Below are 18,949 nucleotides of genomic sequence, written 5' to 3'. Positions count from 1 at the left end.
TGTCCATTCTGGGTCCGGAAACGGTACTTTTTGTCAGCATTGACCCCAGTAGAAGGTCTGCTGCTGTGAATTTTACACCTCTCCCGCTTAGCGGAGAGTGTGGTGTGGTAGAGGACATCTCCCCGAACGTGTGGGTATGTCCAGATAGTTGCCTCGCGGAGGCCTCTTTGTCCAGTGTCCATTCTGGGTCCGGAAACGGTACTTTTTTCAGCGTTGACCACAGTAGAAGGTCTGCTGCTGTGAATTTTACACCTCTCCCGCTTAGCGGAGAGTGGGGTGTGGTACAGGACATCTCCCCGAACGCGTGGGTATGTCCAGATAGTTGCCTCGCGGAGCCGTCTTTTGTCCAGTGTCCATTCTGGGTCCGGAAACGGTACTTTTTGTCAGCCTTGACCCCAGTAGAAGGTCTGCTACTGTGAATTTTACACCTCTCCCGCTTAGCGGAGAGTGGGGTGTGGTATAGGACATCTCCCCGAACGCGTGGGTATGACCAGATAGTTGCCTTGCGGAGCCGTCTTTTGTCCAGTGTCCACTTTATAAAGTCCATGCACTCCAGTGAATAGCATTTATCCATTTAGATAACTTTATTATTATTATTATAAGGATTTAATTACTTATTCTTACACAGAAACATAATGTGTGTCTTATAGCATCATATAGCATCATTTAAATGCTTAATTTGTAGTTTTAATGTGCAAATTAAACTTTTTTTCAATACTCTAGAGGGTACTCTTATTTTGAAGAGATCGTCCACCGGAAGTCTTAAATTAGCTCACTAGATTAGCTCACTAGACGCTGCCGAAAAGCAGAGCAGGGAGTGAACGAAGTCAACGAACGAACATGATAAAGAGACTACTCAGACTAGAGAACTTCTGTGTACTGCAGTGTTATAATTTCAGCACAAACCTTTGTGTGTGTAACTTGTGTCTGTTTTGTTAATTTTCGCCTCTCTCCGTGTAGTGACATTAGGCTGGCACGTTGTGGAAACGGGAAGTCCAAAGAATGTTTTGTGGGCTAATGCTACAGCACATCCTAGAATAGAACCCGTTCAGTAGTGAACAACAGACGTATTCTTAACCCAGTTGGATGTGTTGAGGAGGGTCCGAGACAGTGCCGTTTTCAACCTGAAGACACAAAGAGGATAACCCGAGCTGACGTGGGGGTAGGCTACTCATTATGTAGCATGTCCCGTTTCTTGTTTTCAAAATCCTTTGAAAGCGTCGCTGTGAGCTCGTAGATCAGCTATTTTGAAATGGCTGAAATAAAGTGGTTATAATAATAATAATCTACAAAGTAGAGACAAAATAAACCTTTATTTATTTCCTTGTGTAATTTTTAGCGTGATTTATATTAAATCCCACAATCTTTTAACCCAAGATAAGAATCATATGTTGGTGCAAGTTAGGCATAGGCCACTAGCTTAGCCTTTAATGTCTTCAAATATTCTTGTTGTTGACACAATGTCTCCAAATATCATTATTATCATTTCAGCCCAGTGTGTGGAGTCCAGACTGCAGGTGAAGATGAATTCTCCAGACTCTTCCAGGGACATTTCTATTAAACAGGAGGAACCTGAAGACTATTCACACCTCGGTACATTTCATTGATTGATTGAAATATTTATTAACAGTTTGCAGAATTACAGTACATTTCAAGCACAAACTCAATACAAAGACTGTTAACTGTGAGTTAACCCAATTAAGCATTACACTTGTTTACAACAGGGTCCACATTGTTCTATTCATCAAAACATCAAAACATTTAGAGACGTACAAATAGACACTTCTATATAATTAAAGAACAGAACAGGAATTCATCATAAAGGAAGCAAAAAGGGAAAAGAAACATATACAGTGAGAGGGAAAAGGTGGGGGGGATTCAGATTTTACGGGGGCCAGTTTCGAATTGCAGCCGTCCGTAGGTGCCCTTTGAGAGCGGTTTTGAAGGAGTCAAGGGATTCACATGTCTTAATGACTGTTGGTAGGACATCCACATTTTGGTGGCATAGGAGCGAAAAAAATAGTTTGTGCCGAATCTCGGTTGTACATGGTTTGTTGCACTCCCTCTGGTGTTGTGGGTGTGGACTTTGTTTACATTAAGGAAGTATTTAGACAGGTACATGGGTATCTTGGTGGTGTATCGAATCTTGTGGACCAGACCCATTGCAAGATGCTGTACTCTGTCGTCGACCCTAAGCCATCCCATCCTGTCAAAGTGGGCAGGGGTGAGGTGGGTTCGGGGGGTGAGGCCAAGTAGGAGCCTGACCAGTTTGTTTTGGGAGGTCTGGAGCCTTGTTTTAAGGGCCTTTGAGGTGCTGTGGTACCAAGAGGTGCATGCATAGTCAAAGAGACCTTGTACGAGGGCTCCTGTTAAGGTCTTCAAGGTGTTTTTGTTGACCAGTGAGGAGATCCTGTAAAGGAATCTTGTTCTTTGATTTACTTTTTTGATTACGTTGGTGGCCATTTTATCACCGGAAAGATTGGCCTCCAGGATGGAACCTAGGTAGGTAATTTCATCTTTTCGTGTGATAATATTGTCACCCACTCTAACCAAGAAGCCATCTGCCTTGCTCATGTGCTCTCTCTCATTCACTATTTTTTTGGTTCTGTTGAATTGCTGCTACAATATCTCATTTTCACTACAATAATCTTTGATCTTTCGATATTCATTAAAATCTGTATTTGTTTTATCATGGTTTATTCTCTTTACCATAATCGTTTACAGAGTGGCTTTAGGCCAAATAATCTATCCCTGACAGCTAGTTAAGAGTTTAGACTGTTTTCTGTTTTTCAGAATTTAAATTTCCAGAACCTCCGGTAATAACCTGTAGGCCTACTTAGTAACTAATGGCTCAATCTTAGTAGGTAATAGTAATAGCTCAGTTACAGTACATGGAACACAGAAATTAGACTGGGGGGGAATATCCGTCAAAAACCACGATATTTGTTTTCGAATCGATTTGTGTAGACTGAAATAAGAGCGATCTGTACAGGTCTGTTTGATCAACTATAGAAGGTTTAATTGGTGCTGAATTTGAAGCTCAACAAAGGCCAATTCATCCTGGTGTATGACGGAGGACGATTTCATGATGAATTTAAATTGTGAGCGGTTTTTTATCATGATAAACGGTAATAACGATCATTGTCCCATCCCTAATCCAGTATTGACTATTGTAAAGGCAACTTTTCCAACAAAAGGATGCCAGTGAGGGATATGGTGTGAATGAAGCTCTTTCCAACGCGTGGTGGTGTTGACAGTAAATCAGATCTTGTTGAGTGCATTTAAAGGGTTTTATTTTGATTGCAGGATGTCATAACAGAAACCGGGTACTTAACTGTAAATGAACAATAAACTGGTGCTGCAAAATAAACCAAAATCAACTCAATACAACTGAAAAACAAACAAAACACGCACAGTTGAAAAACTGTGGCTTCCCTGTGGCGTTTCCCAAAATCCCTGCTGCCGTGCACCTGTGACACATACAAGTAGGCTGTGCCTGTGATTGGTTGAACCCGCCTATGCCCAGATGACAAGCAACTTCACCAGAACTTAACCACAATATAAAATCATCAAATTGGCTACAACAACTATTATGTTACATCTTTCTGCTCCTAGACATCCTGCACATGGTTGTGTGTGAAGAGGTTTCCTTGAAACAGGAGCGAAGCCACCGTCTGCTCCAGGAGGAACTAGAGCCTCCACACATTAAAGAGGAAGAGGAGGAGCTACTAAAAAGACCAGAGGAGCCTGCTGGATCAATGTTGACATTACTACCAGTGAAAATTGAAGATGGGGATGAAGACATCTCTTCACGCAGCTCTGAAGTGGAAGTAGAAGTTGAACTTGAATCTGACTCTGAGTCTGATTCTGAAATTGGAGTTGAATCTGACTTTGAACTCACTGAAGACAGTGATGATTGGGATGAGACTAATGGAGGTCAGTCGGCTGACTCGGCTTCAAACACCAGCTCTATAACTAGGAAGAACCAAGGATACCCAGAGGAACCTAGATCTTACAGTCATCTTAATTGTGCCCATAACATTAAAATGCAGGGTACCAGTGCAAAAAAGCCAAGGCCAATAATGCCAAGGCCAAGTTTGATTCGATCTAGTGAATGTCAACAGGTGACAACTTTTAAACAACAGCAATTACAGACACAGGCAAAAGCACAACACACAATAGATGTCCCAATAGTTTCCCAACATCAATCTAGTCGAGAGGTGTGCAAGGGATGTCACAAACGCTTTTTACACCTAAACAAGCACCTGAGCCAATCGCCTAAATGTCAGAGCTACTATGACATACATTCTTTGGAATCCAAACACAAAGAACCTATTCTACAGCTGTGCAATCAATGTCACAAACCCTTTAGACACCTAAACATGCACCTGGGCAAATCGCCTCCATGTTGGACCTATTATGACATACATTCTTTGCAAAATAAAGTAGACGAGCTACAGACACAGGCACAAGCACACCACACAATGGATGCCACAATAGTTGACCAATATCAAGAGGTGTGCAAGCAATGTCACAGACACTTTAGACACCTAAACATGCACCTGAGCAAATCGCCTCCATGTTGGACCTATTATGACATACATTCTTTGCAAAAAAAAGTAGACAAGCATGCAAATTATAGACAACGGCAACGACAATTAAAGACACAGGCAAAAGCACACCACACAATAGATATCCAAATTGATGGAAAAAGTATATGATAAATACTAAATACCTTTTAAATATTACTCAATAAATGTCTGCATCTGCACTGTCACTTTAATATAGCACCAAACTCTGAGAAACCCCTTTGAATGGAACCTTGGAGAAGTTGGTTTTCAGTACAATTCACTCAACGAAATACAATGTTACGGTACAATTTAATCTCTGGCAAACGGAGAAGAAAAAAATCACACCCGTGTGAAGTGAGTGGTGCAACTCCGTGTGTGGGTCCCCAGGGGGTCCCCGGAACTTCCAGACCCACAGGAACGAGCCCAGGGCGCTGGCCCAGTTCCGGCGGGCCGCCCTCGTCCGAAACAGTTGAGAAACAGAGTTAGCGTGTGGGGGTCCCCAGGGGTTCACTGTACTGTACTGTACTGTACTGTACTGTACTGTACTGTACTGTACTGTACTGTACTGTACTGTAATGTCCCACTGTCGCAATTAGGCCCATATATGGAGATTCCTGATGTCATCAATATTAGAATATGGATATGTCAGAACCTGTTCTGACTTCTGACATTCCATATGTTGATCCTTCCTCTTGGGTGTCTCCCTTTTGACTGATACATGTCCATTTAAACTTTAGACGGGCCTGCCCCAAAATTATTTGTGCAGCCGGCCGGTTCTCAACAGGCCCGAAAATGAAGGCCCGCCCCTAGTACCTGGGCCCTCATCAACCCTGTACACTCAAGACGCTGCCACCCTTAGATCTCCATATATGGAGATCATATGTTGATCTGACCTCATCAAACCCTGTACTCTCAAGACACGCTCCATATATGGCTTGTGCCCTTTAGGGCTAGGTCGCTTCTCGCCCACAGGCGTCTTACTGGTAATCTTGCTGTTATATTGAATTTGTATTATTATTATTAATTATGCTTATTACCGCAGTGTTCTGTATCTCCTGTATTTCCTATATAAAATAACTGCAGTTAAACAAAGTTGTAATTATTTAAATTAGGCTATATCATGAAGATTGTATAGCCAGAGGGAGTTCAACAAACCATGTGCAACCCAGATTCGGCACAAACGAGGGACTAAATTAATTAAAATGGTGGACCCTATTGTAAACGAGTGTACTTGTGTAAACGAGTGTGCTTTATGGTGTCGTCCACATGAAGTTAACAGTTTTTGTATTGAGTTATGTTTGATATGTACTGTAATTCTGCAAACTGTATACTTCAATCAATCAATCATGGAATGAGATCCACTATTGGGTAGATTTACTGTGATTTGAAAAAAAAAATGGTTTTCAACCTTTTTCATATCAAGGTTCATTATTTATTCTGCATTTTAGCCATGGACCACCATTTGATGAGATTTAGCATGCACCAAGACTATTATTATACTAATATTTCGTTGTCATTGGATAATATTTTGTCCAAAATGCTGTATTGATGTGGTACCAGAGAGATAACGGGCAAACGATCAGATTAACAATTCTTCTACATTCTCTAATTGTGTAGACTTCTTGTAAATTAAGTGACATGCAGATGTTTAACACTAATTTAACTCTTCAGAGTGTAACATTTTGAGTTTAATTTTCCACTAAAAAAAAAAGTGATTGAAAACCTGGCACTGATCATCTCACTGATCTCTGATTCTCTGTGTGTGTGTGTGTGTGTGTGTGTGTGTGTGTGTGTGTGTGTGTGTGTGTGTGTGTGTGTGTGTGTGTGTGTGTGTGTGTGTGTGTGTGTGTGACTGTGTGTGTGTGACTGTGTGTGTGTGTGTGTCTTAGAGTATATTGTGTGTGTGTGTGTGTGTGTGTGTGTCTTAGAGTATATTGTGTGTGTGTGTGTGTGTGTGTGTGTGTGTGTTTCAACACGGACAGGATAGAGAGAAGGACGAGGACCGTGTCCGTCCTCTCGTCCGGGTTGAAACACACTATCCAATACAGTAAAAACAGAGCAGGGAGTGAACGAACATGATCAAGAGACTAGAGAACTTCTGTGTACTGCAGTGTTATAATTTCAGCACAAACCTTTGTGTGTAACTTGTGTCTGAGGTTGTCTTAATTTTCTGGCTGGCACGTTGTGGAAACGGGAAGTCCAAAGAATGTTTAATTTGTGGGCTAATGCTAAAGAACAACCTAGAATAGAGACCGTTCAGACAGTACTAGTGAACAACAGACGTTTTCTTAACCCAGTTGGGACGTGTTGAGGGGCAGTCTGCCGTTTTCAACCTGAAGACACAAAGAGGACAACCCGGATAGAGCTTTGATCAGCCAGGGCTTCAAGTTCCTCTGGCAACGTGGGGTGAGATTGAAGACAGTGAGTGAGTGGAACTACTCACAATATTCTAATTTAAGTAAAAGTATCAATTCAATACTGCCCTGTAGAAATACTCTATGAAGTGGTTAATAATGTGTTATAATAATAAGAATAAGAATAAAAACCTACAAAGTAGATACAAAACAAACCTTTATTTATTATTTATATTAAATCCCACAATCTTTTAACCCAAGTTAAAACCCATTCATATGTTAGGCTTTGCCTTTACTGTCTTCAAATATTATCAAATGTTATTCTTGTTCACACAACAATGTCTCCAAGTCATTATTCTCATTTCAGCCCAGTGTGTGGAGTCCAGACCGCAGGTGAAGATGAATTCTCCAGACTCTTCCAGGGACATTTCTATTAAACAGGAGGAACTTGAAGACCACCCACATCTCGGTACATTTCATGTGCTCTCTCTCTTTTCTGTTGAAGGGCTGCATTTTCACTATACGATATCTTTGCAAAACTATCATGACAATGATAATATCTTGATATGCATATAGTCATTAAAATATCAATATTGTAAGTTTTAACATGGTTTATTACCATATCCAAAAGCACATTCTCTGCTCTCATAAGCAGAGCTTGTGTTTTTTAGGCATACATTTTCCATTCACTTGCACAGGCAGGCACTAAAAGTTTTTTAAAAAAATGGATGAGATTTTGGACTTAAAGCTGTATGAAATACTGTATGAAATGACCATGGCATTTAATATAGTGGTTGCAAAGGTATTAATTGATTGCCTGAGTCCTGTGGTGGGAGTTCTAGTCTGGTTTTGGTCAATAGTAAGTAGTTCCGGTTGGGGATGGCCAACTGATAACCGTTAAGAAATTGGTAACCGATAAACACTAACGGCTAATGGTGAACCGATAAATTAATAAAACATTTTATTTTTAGTCTCCACCTGCAGCCACACGCCCACACGTGACTTCCACCCAAAACAACCCCAGAACTAAACACAAAATTAAGCACGTAAAGAGAAGTGGTATTTGGGAACGTTTTTCCAAAAGAATGATAATAATGTACTTACTTACCTAGTAACCGTAATAGTTCAATCTTAGTAGGTAATAGCTAATTTTGTACATTGAACACAGAAGTTAAAAAAAATTATTTACATTTTAGGAATCCAATGTTGATTATCATGTTATGTTTCTGCTCCTAGACATCCTGCACATGGTTGTGTGTAAAGAAGAGGTTTCACCTGAACAGGAGCGAAGCCCCAGTCTGTTCCAGGAGGAACTAGAGCCTCCACACATTAAAGAGGAAGTGGAGGAGCTACCTCAAAGACCAGAGGAGCCTGCTGGATCAATGTTGACTTTACTAGCAGTGAAAAGTGAAGATGGGGATGAAGACATCTCTTCACACGGCTCTGAAGTTGAAGTTGAATCTGACACTGAAGTCACTGAAGACAGTGATGATTGGGATGAGACCAGTGGAGGTCAGTCAGCTTCAAACACCAGCTCTATAACTAGGAAGAGACAAGGAGACGCAGAGGAACCGAGATCTTACATTCATGAACAGTTTAGCAAGACTTTAACTGAGCCAGGTGAACTAAAAGCGTGCACAGATGTCCTGAATATCACAGGAAAAAAACACACCTGTAAACATTGTGACAAGACTTTCAAAGACTCATATGGACTGAAGAGACACCAGCGTACCCACACTGGAGAAAAACCTTTCCATTGTACACTGTGTAACAAATGTTTTACTGCATCAAGTACTCTGAAGACACACCAGCGTATCCATACTGGAGAAAAACCTTATCACTGTAAACTCTGTGACAAGAATTTTACTACGTCAGGTGAGCTGAGAAATCACCAGCTTATCCACACTGGAGAAAAACCTTTCCGCTGTAAACATTGTGACAAGAGTTTCAATCGGGCGTATCCACTGAAGACACACCAGCGTATCCACACTGGAGAAAAACCTTTCCACTGCACACAATGTGACGAGAGTTTCCATCAGTCGTATCAACTGAAGACACACCAGCATGTCCACACCAGAGAAAACCCTTACCACTGTCCCTTTTGTGACAAGGGTTTCAATTTCGTGAGTAATCTAAAGATACACCAGCGTACCCACACTGGAGAAAAACCTTTCCATTGTACAATGTGTAACCAGTGGTTTACCACATCAAGTTCTCTGATAACACACCAGTTTGTCCACACTGGAGAAAGAATTTACCGCTGTACACATTGTAACGAGAGTTTGAGAGTCTTAGTTAATCTTAAGACACACCAACGTGGCCACGCTGGAGAAAAACCTTTGCACTGTAAACATTGTGACAAGAGTTTCAGTTTGATTGATTGAATACTTTATTAGAAATGCAAACTGCAACAGAGTATAGTCAAACACTTGGTCTACAAGGATAACGATAACACAAAATTAATGAAAATGAAAAAAGAAGAAATGAAGGAACATGGAACAAGCAAACAAAAGAATAAATAAACGGGAAGGAGCAACTATTTGAAGTATATCATCTTTATTAATACCAACATGTCTGCTGCCACTGCCAGGACTGAAAACCTTTTCACACAATATTATCATGATTAGTTACACCATTTTAGGCCAACCTGATCGAATGCAATTCATCATTTACAATCAATCTATCTTTTTCCTGTTTTCCAGATCATTCTGATGCAATAACCGAACTCATAACTGTCTGGAACACACATTCCATTATTCTCGTTATATTATTATTATTATTATTATTCGACATTATATGTCATGCCCGAAATAGTGATAGATTATGAATCGTTTCATTTATTAAATGAGTGATTATCAATCATTTTTTAATTGATTACATGGATTAACCGTTACACTCCTAGATGGATGTTATCTTCTTACAGGTCTGGAAGGTCACACAGTAGCCTGCTCTTAACTATAAAAAATGGGCAGTAGGCCTACCCGAGACCAACAGTGGGGGGCAGCAATACGCCAACTGGCATCCAGACAAAATGGATCAGCCCGTTTTTCCCTATTATGGGAAATGTATGCACTCTACTTTACTGAGGATTTTAAATGACATGGTTTTGAATCCCCTGTAACACAAAACACAAACCACCACCACCAGTTGTCAGACGTCTGCACACAACATTGAGAGAGTGTGTGTGCTGTTGGATCTGTCCATTTCATTTCAGCAGTTTCTTGTTTTTGTGTATTTATTTGATAACATGACAATTATGATTCTTTCCTTTATCAGAGTCAAAGGGTTGAAACTCACCAAGGAATGTGTCAATCACCAGCCATGTGTCTATCAAAGTTTATTTTACTTGATGACACATCAAACCACTCGTTACGTTACAGAGTATACAGCTAAATGATGAACATGTGACACATCAAACCACTCGTTACGTTACAGAGTATACAGTTAAATGATGAACATGTGAATCTAAAAGTAGCAGACCTTTGCTGAGGTCTGCTTCTCACATTCAAGGTTGCACAGCAAATCAGTTATTCTATCACCTGTATGCTCATCTGAGTCATCTCGTCTCTGTTAGGTCAGGTGCGGTGGTGGAAAAAGTACACATTTTTAGTAGTAAAAGTATCAATACTGCAACTGTTACTATTCAAAGTACAGAATTCAAAATGTACTTTTTATTGAAGGGATATACCGGTAGCCCCTTGAGATGCAGAATCTCATTTTTGAGGGGGTCCCATAAAAACATGAACAGCAGACATATGCAATACAATACAAGTATGTGGATACTTTCATATACAGATAGCTTGCTCACCCTCTCCCAACAACCACACGATCAGCTGTTGAGCAACAGAAGAGAAGGTAGGGCACACTGGGCACAGTGCAAATACAGGTACAGTCAATTTCAAAGCATAAACAAGTTGAATCAAGATGTGAATATACTAGGGCAGTTCTGAAGCGACAGAGATAGAGGAAGACCATTCAACTCAGATGGAGCTTTGAGTCACAGAATGACCTTCATCCAACCTCAGGACTTTTGGTAGATCATCAAAGTAAGAATATTGCAGGTGTCTTAAGTGGATATGATGAAGTAGATTGAACCAAATACTGTTTCAAATAAGAGCAACGGAATTAAATGTAGGCTATTGAGCGAGTTGTACATCTATTCTACATCATTCAACTATTACTTTGTAGATGTAGATTATTCTTACAAAACACTTACAGTTTAGCAAGACTAACTGAGCCAGGTGAACTAAAAGCGTGCACAGACGTCCTGAATATCACAGGAAAAAGACACATCTGTAAACATTGTGACGAGACTTTCAAAGTCTCACATGGACTGAAGAGACCAGTGTGCCGTACCCACACTGGAGAAACACCTTTCCATTGTACACTGTGTAACAAATGTTTTACTGTGTCAAGTACTCTGAAAACACGTCATTCACACAGGACGTCCGTGCACGCTTTTAGTTCACCTGGCTCAGTTAAAGTCTTGCTAAACTGTTCATGACTGTAAGTGAACCAATTAAGCTCTAATTTAAACTGTCTACTTTTCCTTTGTTGAAGAAATTAACTTGAAATGTGAAATGGGGGTGTGTGTGTGTGTGTGTGTGTGTGTGTGTGTGTGTGTGTGTGTGTGTGTGTGTGTGTGTGTGTGTGTGTGTGTGTGTGTGTGTGTGAGAGAGAGACTGTACTAGTGTAACGTGCTCGGTCCTTGAAGGACTGTTGTTCTTTCTTGTCTTCTACATGTCTGTTTCATGTTCAATCTGATATGCAGTGTGGGGAAAGAGTAATACATTATTTATAGTTACAGTAGACTGCGATAATCTCAAAATTATGCATCATCACATGCAATATGACAGCAATAAACTTAAAATAATTTTTGATTTGAGCAAAAACTGTCTGCTGGATAAAAACTGTCCACACTCCAGTCTTCGACTGTTTTTAAATTTGTGAATGCATACAATTTGGTTCTTACAAAGAGTGTAGATTACATAAATGCTCTGAATTATTTAGCATCGTTTTAGTTTCTGGATTATTTATTCATCCGGAAAGCATCATTCTACTCCTAGAACCATTGCATGCCTTGAAATTACTTTGCATGCTCCTCATGTTCTATAGCCTTTATGCAATCATTGTTAAACAATAATGACTCAGTCATAACTGCCAGGTCTTATGTACATTTAGTTTACCAGCTCATTGTAGTAACATGGTCCATACGCTCCTTATATAGTCAATATCCCATGTGTTTTAGTCTCATTACCCCCAGGAATAAATGGATTTTCTTTTTAAAGATACTACGGGAACTTTGTGTTTGGGTTTCCCCGCTGAATGAGATATGCATCCAGAAGTAGAGTTGCACACACGTTGATTTGTCATCACAATTACAGTACAATACTACTTGTCTGAAAGTTATGACTTGTTTTACTTCCATCTCACATTAAGTGAGCTTGCACTGTCTGGCATAATGGTTCACTTAGGTTCGTCTATAATCCTAGAGGCATTATAGAAGTACATTATAATCATCAATCAGGATATTGTAGTCTGACCAGCCACAGTCAATGAGATGTTGCTTAAGACCAAGTCAATATCTTTCAATCAATATAAGTGGTAACCCAAATCAATCAATCAAACTGGAAATATAAATACAAAAACGTTCTAGATAAAGAAGCCAAATGATGTATCAAAGCACGTAATGTCTGTCTGTCTGTCTGTCTGTCTGTCTGTCTGTCTGTCTGTATATATATATATATATATATATATGCATGTCACTCTGTAAAACCGGTTGCACCATACTGGTTGGTTGCACTCACCTTTTCTTTTTTCTTTTTTTTTAAACATATGTTTATTAATTTTCTTTACAGTACAAAAAAGTATTTTCAAAACAATTGACATATATTTTTTTCCCCCACATCCCCATGGCAGCACAAATACAAACAAAATCTTATCACGAAATGTTTGACAATAATAAATACAGAACAAAAATAAATAAATAAAACGAAAATAAAACACATTACATACAGTTAGTTGCACTCACCTTTATTTTACAGTATCCCTTTCCCCATTAGTATTACACTGTGCCTTTTCTTAAATGCACAGTGCACACAACCCCAAAGCATTGTCAGACAAAGACGGAGGGAGGGCATGCTTCCTGGTGGAGATTTGCGCTCTTGACTTTTCTAGTTCTCACAAAAATCTACACTAATAGCTGAATATAGGAGGGGCTCTACCACACCTCAATAATATTTTAAGGTAAATTAATGAGACTTGCAATGGGTCTCCTTTAAAATGTGCTTGGGTGCATCCCTCCCACATGCTCTCCCACCCCACCCCTCTCCTGCAGCCTCTGTATGTGTCCACCACTTTGCATGCTGCATTGGTTTGTTCATAGCTGTTTAACTTCAACATCAAATTATACAGTTGTTTAAAGACAAATTGTATTTTGCCTAAGTCTGTGACTGTGGCTAAACCCATGTTGGACATCAATATTGTCACATTCACCTACAGCAGCTGGTAGCAATTTTGCAGGCAGTAGGCTACTATTGTACTTTGTACATTTATATAAAAACATTATAAATAATAAAACAGTTTCATACAGATATAGACATTCATAACAGCAATGTTTGCTCTTTATTTCCAATTAGACAAACAGAATCAGATGAATGATAAGATTGACGTTCTTTTTTAACAATCTTTTTTCAACGTGACATTTAACAACAGGATCAATCAAGTCATCAAGGCTGACACTGAATTGTCCAACATTCAATCAGAAGTTCTGAATTAAATAGATTAAACCCTCCATTAGAATTACCTTGTGGATGCTGACCTTTCATGCACTAGTGTGGCACACCAAAGAGTCATCTCTTTGGCAATGTGGGTCGTGGACAATGTCCGGATAAAAGGAGGGGAGAAAAAACAATCTGGGAAAGTCTGGGAATTTTCAATTTGACAGCCACAGCCACATGGGTCTGTCAATGAGTCTGTGCTTGGTTTATAACAATACAGAGACACTGATTGATTTTGTAGAACTCAACAGTACAGCCGGTTTGAACGGTTACCATGGGTTACATTAAATTAATATAGTTGAGTTACACTGTTGTTTTACCCATCATCCCAGATGTCTCTCTTTTTTTCTCTCAATTGAGCTCATGTTATAGCAGCTGGTTACAGGAAAAGGCCTTGTCCCAAGAGAGCAATGGGAATTGCACCACAAAACCACAGTACAGGCTGTTGAATCCAGGTTTATATAGTTGAGAGGGCGGAGGTGTTTCCAAATGCACTGTACAGAATGTATCCTGGTCTGTGACTTTCTAGAGGCTATAGTCCAGGTTAATGTAATACCCTATTGTGCTGAATATATATAAAAAATGGGGGTCGTCTTATAGTCATAGTGGTTTTATATTCTGCACAATACGCTAATTACCACCCTGGTGGTCAAGAGTGCATACCAGTTAAATGGCTATATAGTCCAGTCCTTCTCGCATGGTGGCGCTGGTTCAAATCCGACCCAGGGTAGGCACTATACCACATATCATGCAGTAAAGCGCATGCCTCTTCTATGCATCTGCAGTCTCTCTGTTCACTAACATACAGTATTGTTATTAATAATAATAAATATTGTTATTATTCTACAAGGCTCATATGTGCCAAATTAATTGGTTTTGACTGGATGTAAGTCTTTGAATATCTTTGAATATGGATACTAACGCTGTGAAAGATGACATTAACAAAGCTACACTGTGTAATCTGTCTAAATAGCTAGGGTCTTTTTATTCTTGTAATGTCTCTATTTGGATCCGGCACCCAGCCTAGTTGGTTTTTGATGTGCTTGTTTTGTCTTTTCAGTGTCTTTTTCAACTAAATGTCTAAAGGGATTTCAAGGGATCACGGTTGTGATTTTATTCACGGTAGAGGACAATACTGTAACTCCTGTATCTTGTATCAATCATAGGTACTAAATATTTGGAGCATTCCATATTGTACATTGTGTTACAGTGGAACTCCAGCAGTAATTGCCAGAAATATATAAAAGGTTACACTACTACAGCCATAAACAGTAGGGGAGGATTCCCAGCCATCCACCTTTTTATTATGGTTTGACAATCGAGTTATAGAGATCAGTGGCAGAGAGGAAATTTACTGGGACTAGGCCATTTATCTCAGTGACATAGAGCTGTCCTCTCTAGGCTCTAGTCTCATACTGTCGCTGGGGAAAGTTCTCCAGAATACTGGAAAGGCATACTAGATAATTAGGTGGCAGTGTGGATATAGTTCATTCTTGCTGCAGAATAACACTTCAACATTTTGAATGCACTTGAAGGGGTAAGAGACCAAGAGATGGTTTTAGTCGATGTGCTGCCTGTCAGAATATAATGAAGAATTCAGGAGCAAATCCTCAGAGGATGCATAATTACTGTAAAAGCCTCTTGGTCTTAATGGTGACGGTGAGGCAATTTCAAACCTCAGGCTTTTTGTGATCATCACTCAAGCTAAAAATGTGACACAATTATCCAACAAGACATCATTTTGCACTGCCCATTGCCCTTGAGTTTGTCAAGGTTATGGTAAGCATCTACTACAGTGCTCATTTGTTGGAAATGTCAGGAAGAATTTGTTAATATTGGACAAATATTAATTGGAAATGTATTGATATGTAGAAAAGTAATATGCTACTGTATATGCTGGATAAATACTGCAGTTTTAACACTAGTAGTTTGTCTTTTTTCAGTGACTTTATTATCCTGTTGTATTTAATTTGCTTTAGAAGAAAATCCATACCCATGTTTAGTGAGCATAAACATCCATCATGTGTGCTGGCTGTGAATTGATTTCTTTCAGCCCTTATGGATGAAAGAATTCTTAATCTCCAGCAGTTCTAATTGAATTTCCATTGTTGGTTGGACATGGTGTAATTGCAGCCAATGCTGACCTTTGGCCAAATTGATGTTTTCTCCTTGCTTAAAGATCAATTTCAGCACTGTTGAATTAATGCTTAATATTAACAATCTCAGACTACTACTTTCATGAAAGCCAACATTTTGTCAACAAATATGTCATGTTTCAAACTGCACTATCACCATCTGGTAAAGCCCACCGTGGGAATGAAGCAACATAATTTGCAATTTGAAAAGTCTTGTGTGACTGAGATTCCAAGATATAAAAAAGGGCTCAAAATAGAGCAGATTTCAAAATAGGACTCCAACAACAGGCTCCAACAATGCAGTGTAAGGTTGCTTGGCAACAAAGAATATAGTTCCACAGGGTGACAACATTTTCATCCCATTCCATTATATCGCCGCTGTAAGGCAGAAACCTTGTATCTCCATATTTCAACATTTTAAGTTTATTCATAATGCCCTACTCCGTTGTAAAAGAGTGTCACAGGTCAAAATAGCCGCAACGCATCACAAAGCACTGTGAGCTTGTAGATCTGCTATTTTTGTTATTAAAAGAAAAGTTAAAGTGGGTTTTATAAATATTTAACCAATGACAAAAGCTTGTGACTAAATAATAACTACAGTGACTGGTTCCATTGGAACCATTGGCTCTCTGTTCCATGTTCTGAAAAGTAACAGTTTTGGAGATTACAAGGTTTCCACCCAACAGTGCAATACTGTAGGGCTCAGCCTCACAACCTACCAGGCTGTACCTTGTCGGTGCAATTGCGTTGCTAGGGTACAGTTTGGGTCCGCTACTGATATTCACAAACACTGCAACAGGAAATAAACATGGACCCATTTAGAATGTTTAGTTGTGAGTGAAAGTGTGAAAAGGTCTATAGAGACTATTCACAATGTGTGGAAGTTAGGGAAAAAAAGGGCTTTTGGTCCAAAATAGTTTTTGCTTTTGGCTTTTTCATTGAGCTTCCTCTAGTCTAGTGTCTACCCTTATTGTGAGAAAATAGTGGGCTTGTTACAGTTGACTGCTCTAGCGCTCTCTCTCTCTCTCTCTCTCTCTCTCTCTCTCTCTCTCTCTCTCTCTCTCCCGCCCTCTCTAGCCTCCTCTCACCATCCTTCACACAGTAGTAGCCTCTTTGTCCAACAGCCATTCCGGTTCACTCACCACTGCTTGCTCATTTCTTACATATGTGCACCTACCTCATTTGTATGTATTATAACCGGTTCCTTTTGGAAATAATACATGCCCTATGACATTCTGAGAACTCTATGATAAAGTTCTGAGTCTTTATGTAATTTATTAGCCTATATGGCATGCTTTCACACAACTTTGCTTATTTAGACACAAAATGCAGCTGCTGAAGTTGGAGTAGGATTTTGCACATTTGAACAAAGAACCCCTTCATCCCTCAAGCATATTTGTAAGGTTGTTCCACCTGGTACACAATCATGAAATCATGGCTTTGGAAGTAGGAAAAAGTGACTAGACAGACTTTAGCCCCATTACAGCTTTGCCAGCATGTCTGTTTCTAATAACACAGAAGTTCCAAGTTAATACAACTATACTGGATGTACAGTTTATAGTTATACTGTAGGTCTCACCAGGGCCAAATAACGGATGTGCTGACACTCCCCTATCTCTTTCTCTTATGGAATGCTTCATGACACAAATGAGAAACATCTTCTGCAGATCGGTTGTCAGAATGTGCTTTGGCTATTGTTATGTCTGCAGCTGCATTTATTGTGTTTCAGTTTCTCAGTTACAAACCGACTTTGTACAGGATGTCACGATTACGTCATCTCATCGTTGTTTTCCAGGAAAGTGAATCTGGCCCATAGACTGGCCAGTTGGAGACATTGAAGTGATTAAAGTAGAAGTTAGCAATTGGTGTCAGTTGGACCTGTCAGTCATTTAGTATGGCAAAAAGGTTCACATCATCATCAACACCTCTCTGACACTTCTGACTTAATATTCAAGGTGATGCCTGCTGGCCAATAAAACAAGCCTTGTGTTTGGTTTAACAAGGCAGTCTGACAACCCCAGTGTTGGGCATTTCTTTTGGAAGTTACAGCAAAGACAACATAGTTGTAAATGAACATCAACATTTTATGAGCCATTGAAGATTAGATTATGTAATAAAAGCAGAAATAAATATATGACATCATTCAGAGACTGTATTGTTGATCAACAACATGCACAGAATCTGTTTTGTATACATTGAGTGCATTTAAACAATGTTTCCACATTGTTTTTTTAAATAAATTATTATGCTTAAAAGCTTTCCAGGCAAAATGTAAAACATTGCCCTTTTCACACGAGGGTCCCAAACTACACCTGTTGGCTGAACTTGATACCGTTTCATCCATTGTTTTCTTTTAAATTGAATACAGTTCCTTGACAGACAAAGAAACATGTCAGCAGTCTACAGCAGAAGGCTGGTGTCGCTTGACTTTGCTGACCTCACTGGCATAGCTGCTGTGTCTCTGCCTAGCAGATGTTCACTGGGGGAGCACATGTATTCATTTCATAGGAGTAGGAGTTGAGGCCTGCTGGTTCATCAGGGTCAGCCTGGGTCTTCTCTTCATTTAGCAACTTGCCGGGAGACGTTGCCTGGTTGAAAGAATGCATCGGGGCAGAGGCAGAGCGTTGAACACTGCCCTGATCTTGTGATTTACTGTCTGCCCAGGGTCTCGGCTCTGCCACTGAGATACTATTTATACCATCGGTCGTCCTGCCGAGACTGAATGAACTTGGGAACGTCAGCAGATTTTTCATCACAAAGCCCAGAAGAAGAAAAAAAAACACAGCAAGCACTCATGGAGTCTGTCACTTGTTGAGGATTGCCTTAAACAAAACCTCAGGCGTGGGAGAGAGAGAGAAAGTCTTCACAAGGCTCAGTCAGTTCTTAATGATAGAACATTAACTCTTTTTCTTCCCTTTTTTCCTCAGCAGGGTTTGGGGAAATGCAATAAGCATTTTTTCATCTCTATTCTCGGCTGTGGCCTGTAAAGAACAACTTGAGTTTTCTCCCATGGGGATGGAACAGTAGTTTGTTCACTGCAACAGAGACTATACGTTGATTATAATTATCAGTTTAACCATTTTCAACCTAGTGCTCATATTCTGGGCATA

At 39.7% G+C, this 18,949-nt stretch overlaps 1 protein-coding gene across 3 annotated transcripts; it reads left to right on the top strand.

Annotated features, from left to right (window-relative positions):
• Positions 1-870: 870 nt before the first annotated feature.
• LOC310878083 (uncharacterized protein) lies at positions 871-9,682 on the top strand. 3 transcript variants are annotated; one of them, XM_083792193.1, is made up of 4 exons: positions 871-1,162; positions 1,492-1,593; positions 7,293-7,394; positions 8,162-9,682. In XM_083792193.1, the coding sequence occupies exons 2-4, from the start codon at positions 1,524-1,526 to the stop codon at positions 9,307-9,309; spliced, it is 1,320 nt and encodes a 439-aa protein (XP_083648319.1). In that variant the 5' UTR covers positions 871-1,162; positions 1,492-1,523; the 3' UTR covers positions 9,310-9,682. The 3 variants fall into 3 exon arrangements, 2 of the variants coding, with proteins under 2 accessions (XP_083648319.1, XP_083648320.1); XM_083792194.1 differs by having other exon boundaries at positions 871-1,178; positions 1,511-1,593; XR_014570853.1 differs by lacking the exons at positions 7,293-7,394; positions 8,162-9,682 and adding an exon at positions 3,616-4,423.
• Positions 9,683-18,949: the final 9,267 nt, after the last annotated feature.

The sequence above is a fragment of the Protomyctophum parallelum genome (assembly GCF_964188405.1).
Source record: "Protomyctophum parallelum genome assembly, chromosome: 20".
Taxonomy (NCBI): domain Eukaryota; kingdom Metazoa; phylum Chordata; class Actinopteri; order Myctophiformes; family Myctophidae; genus Protomyctophum; species Protomyctophum parallelum.
The sequence above is the reverse complement of the archived record's forward strand: the minus strand, read 5'-3'. Positions and strand labels throughout refer to the sequence as shown.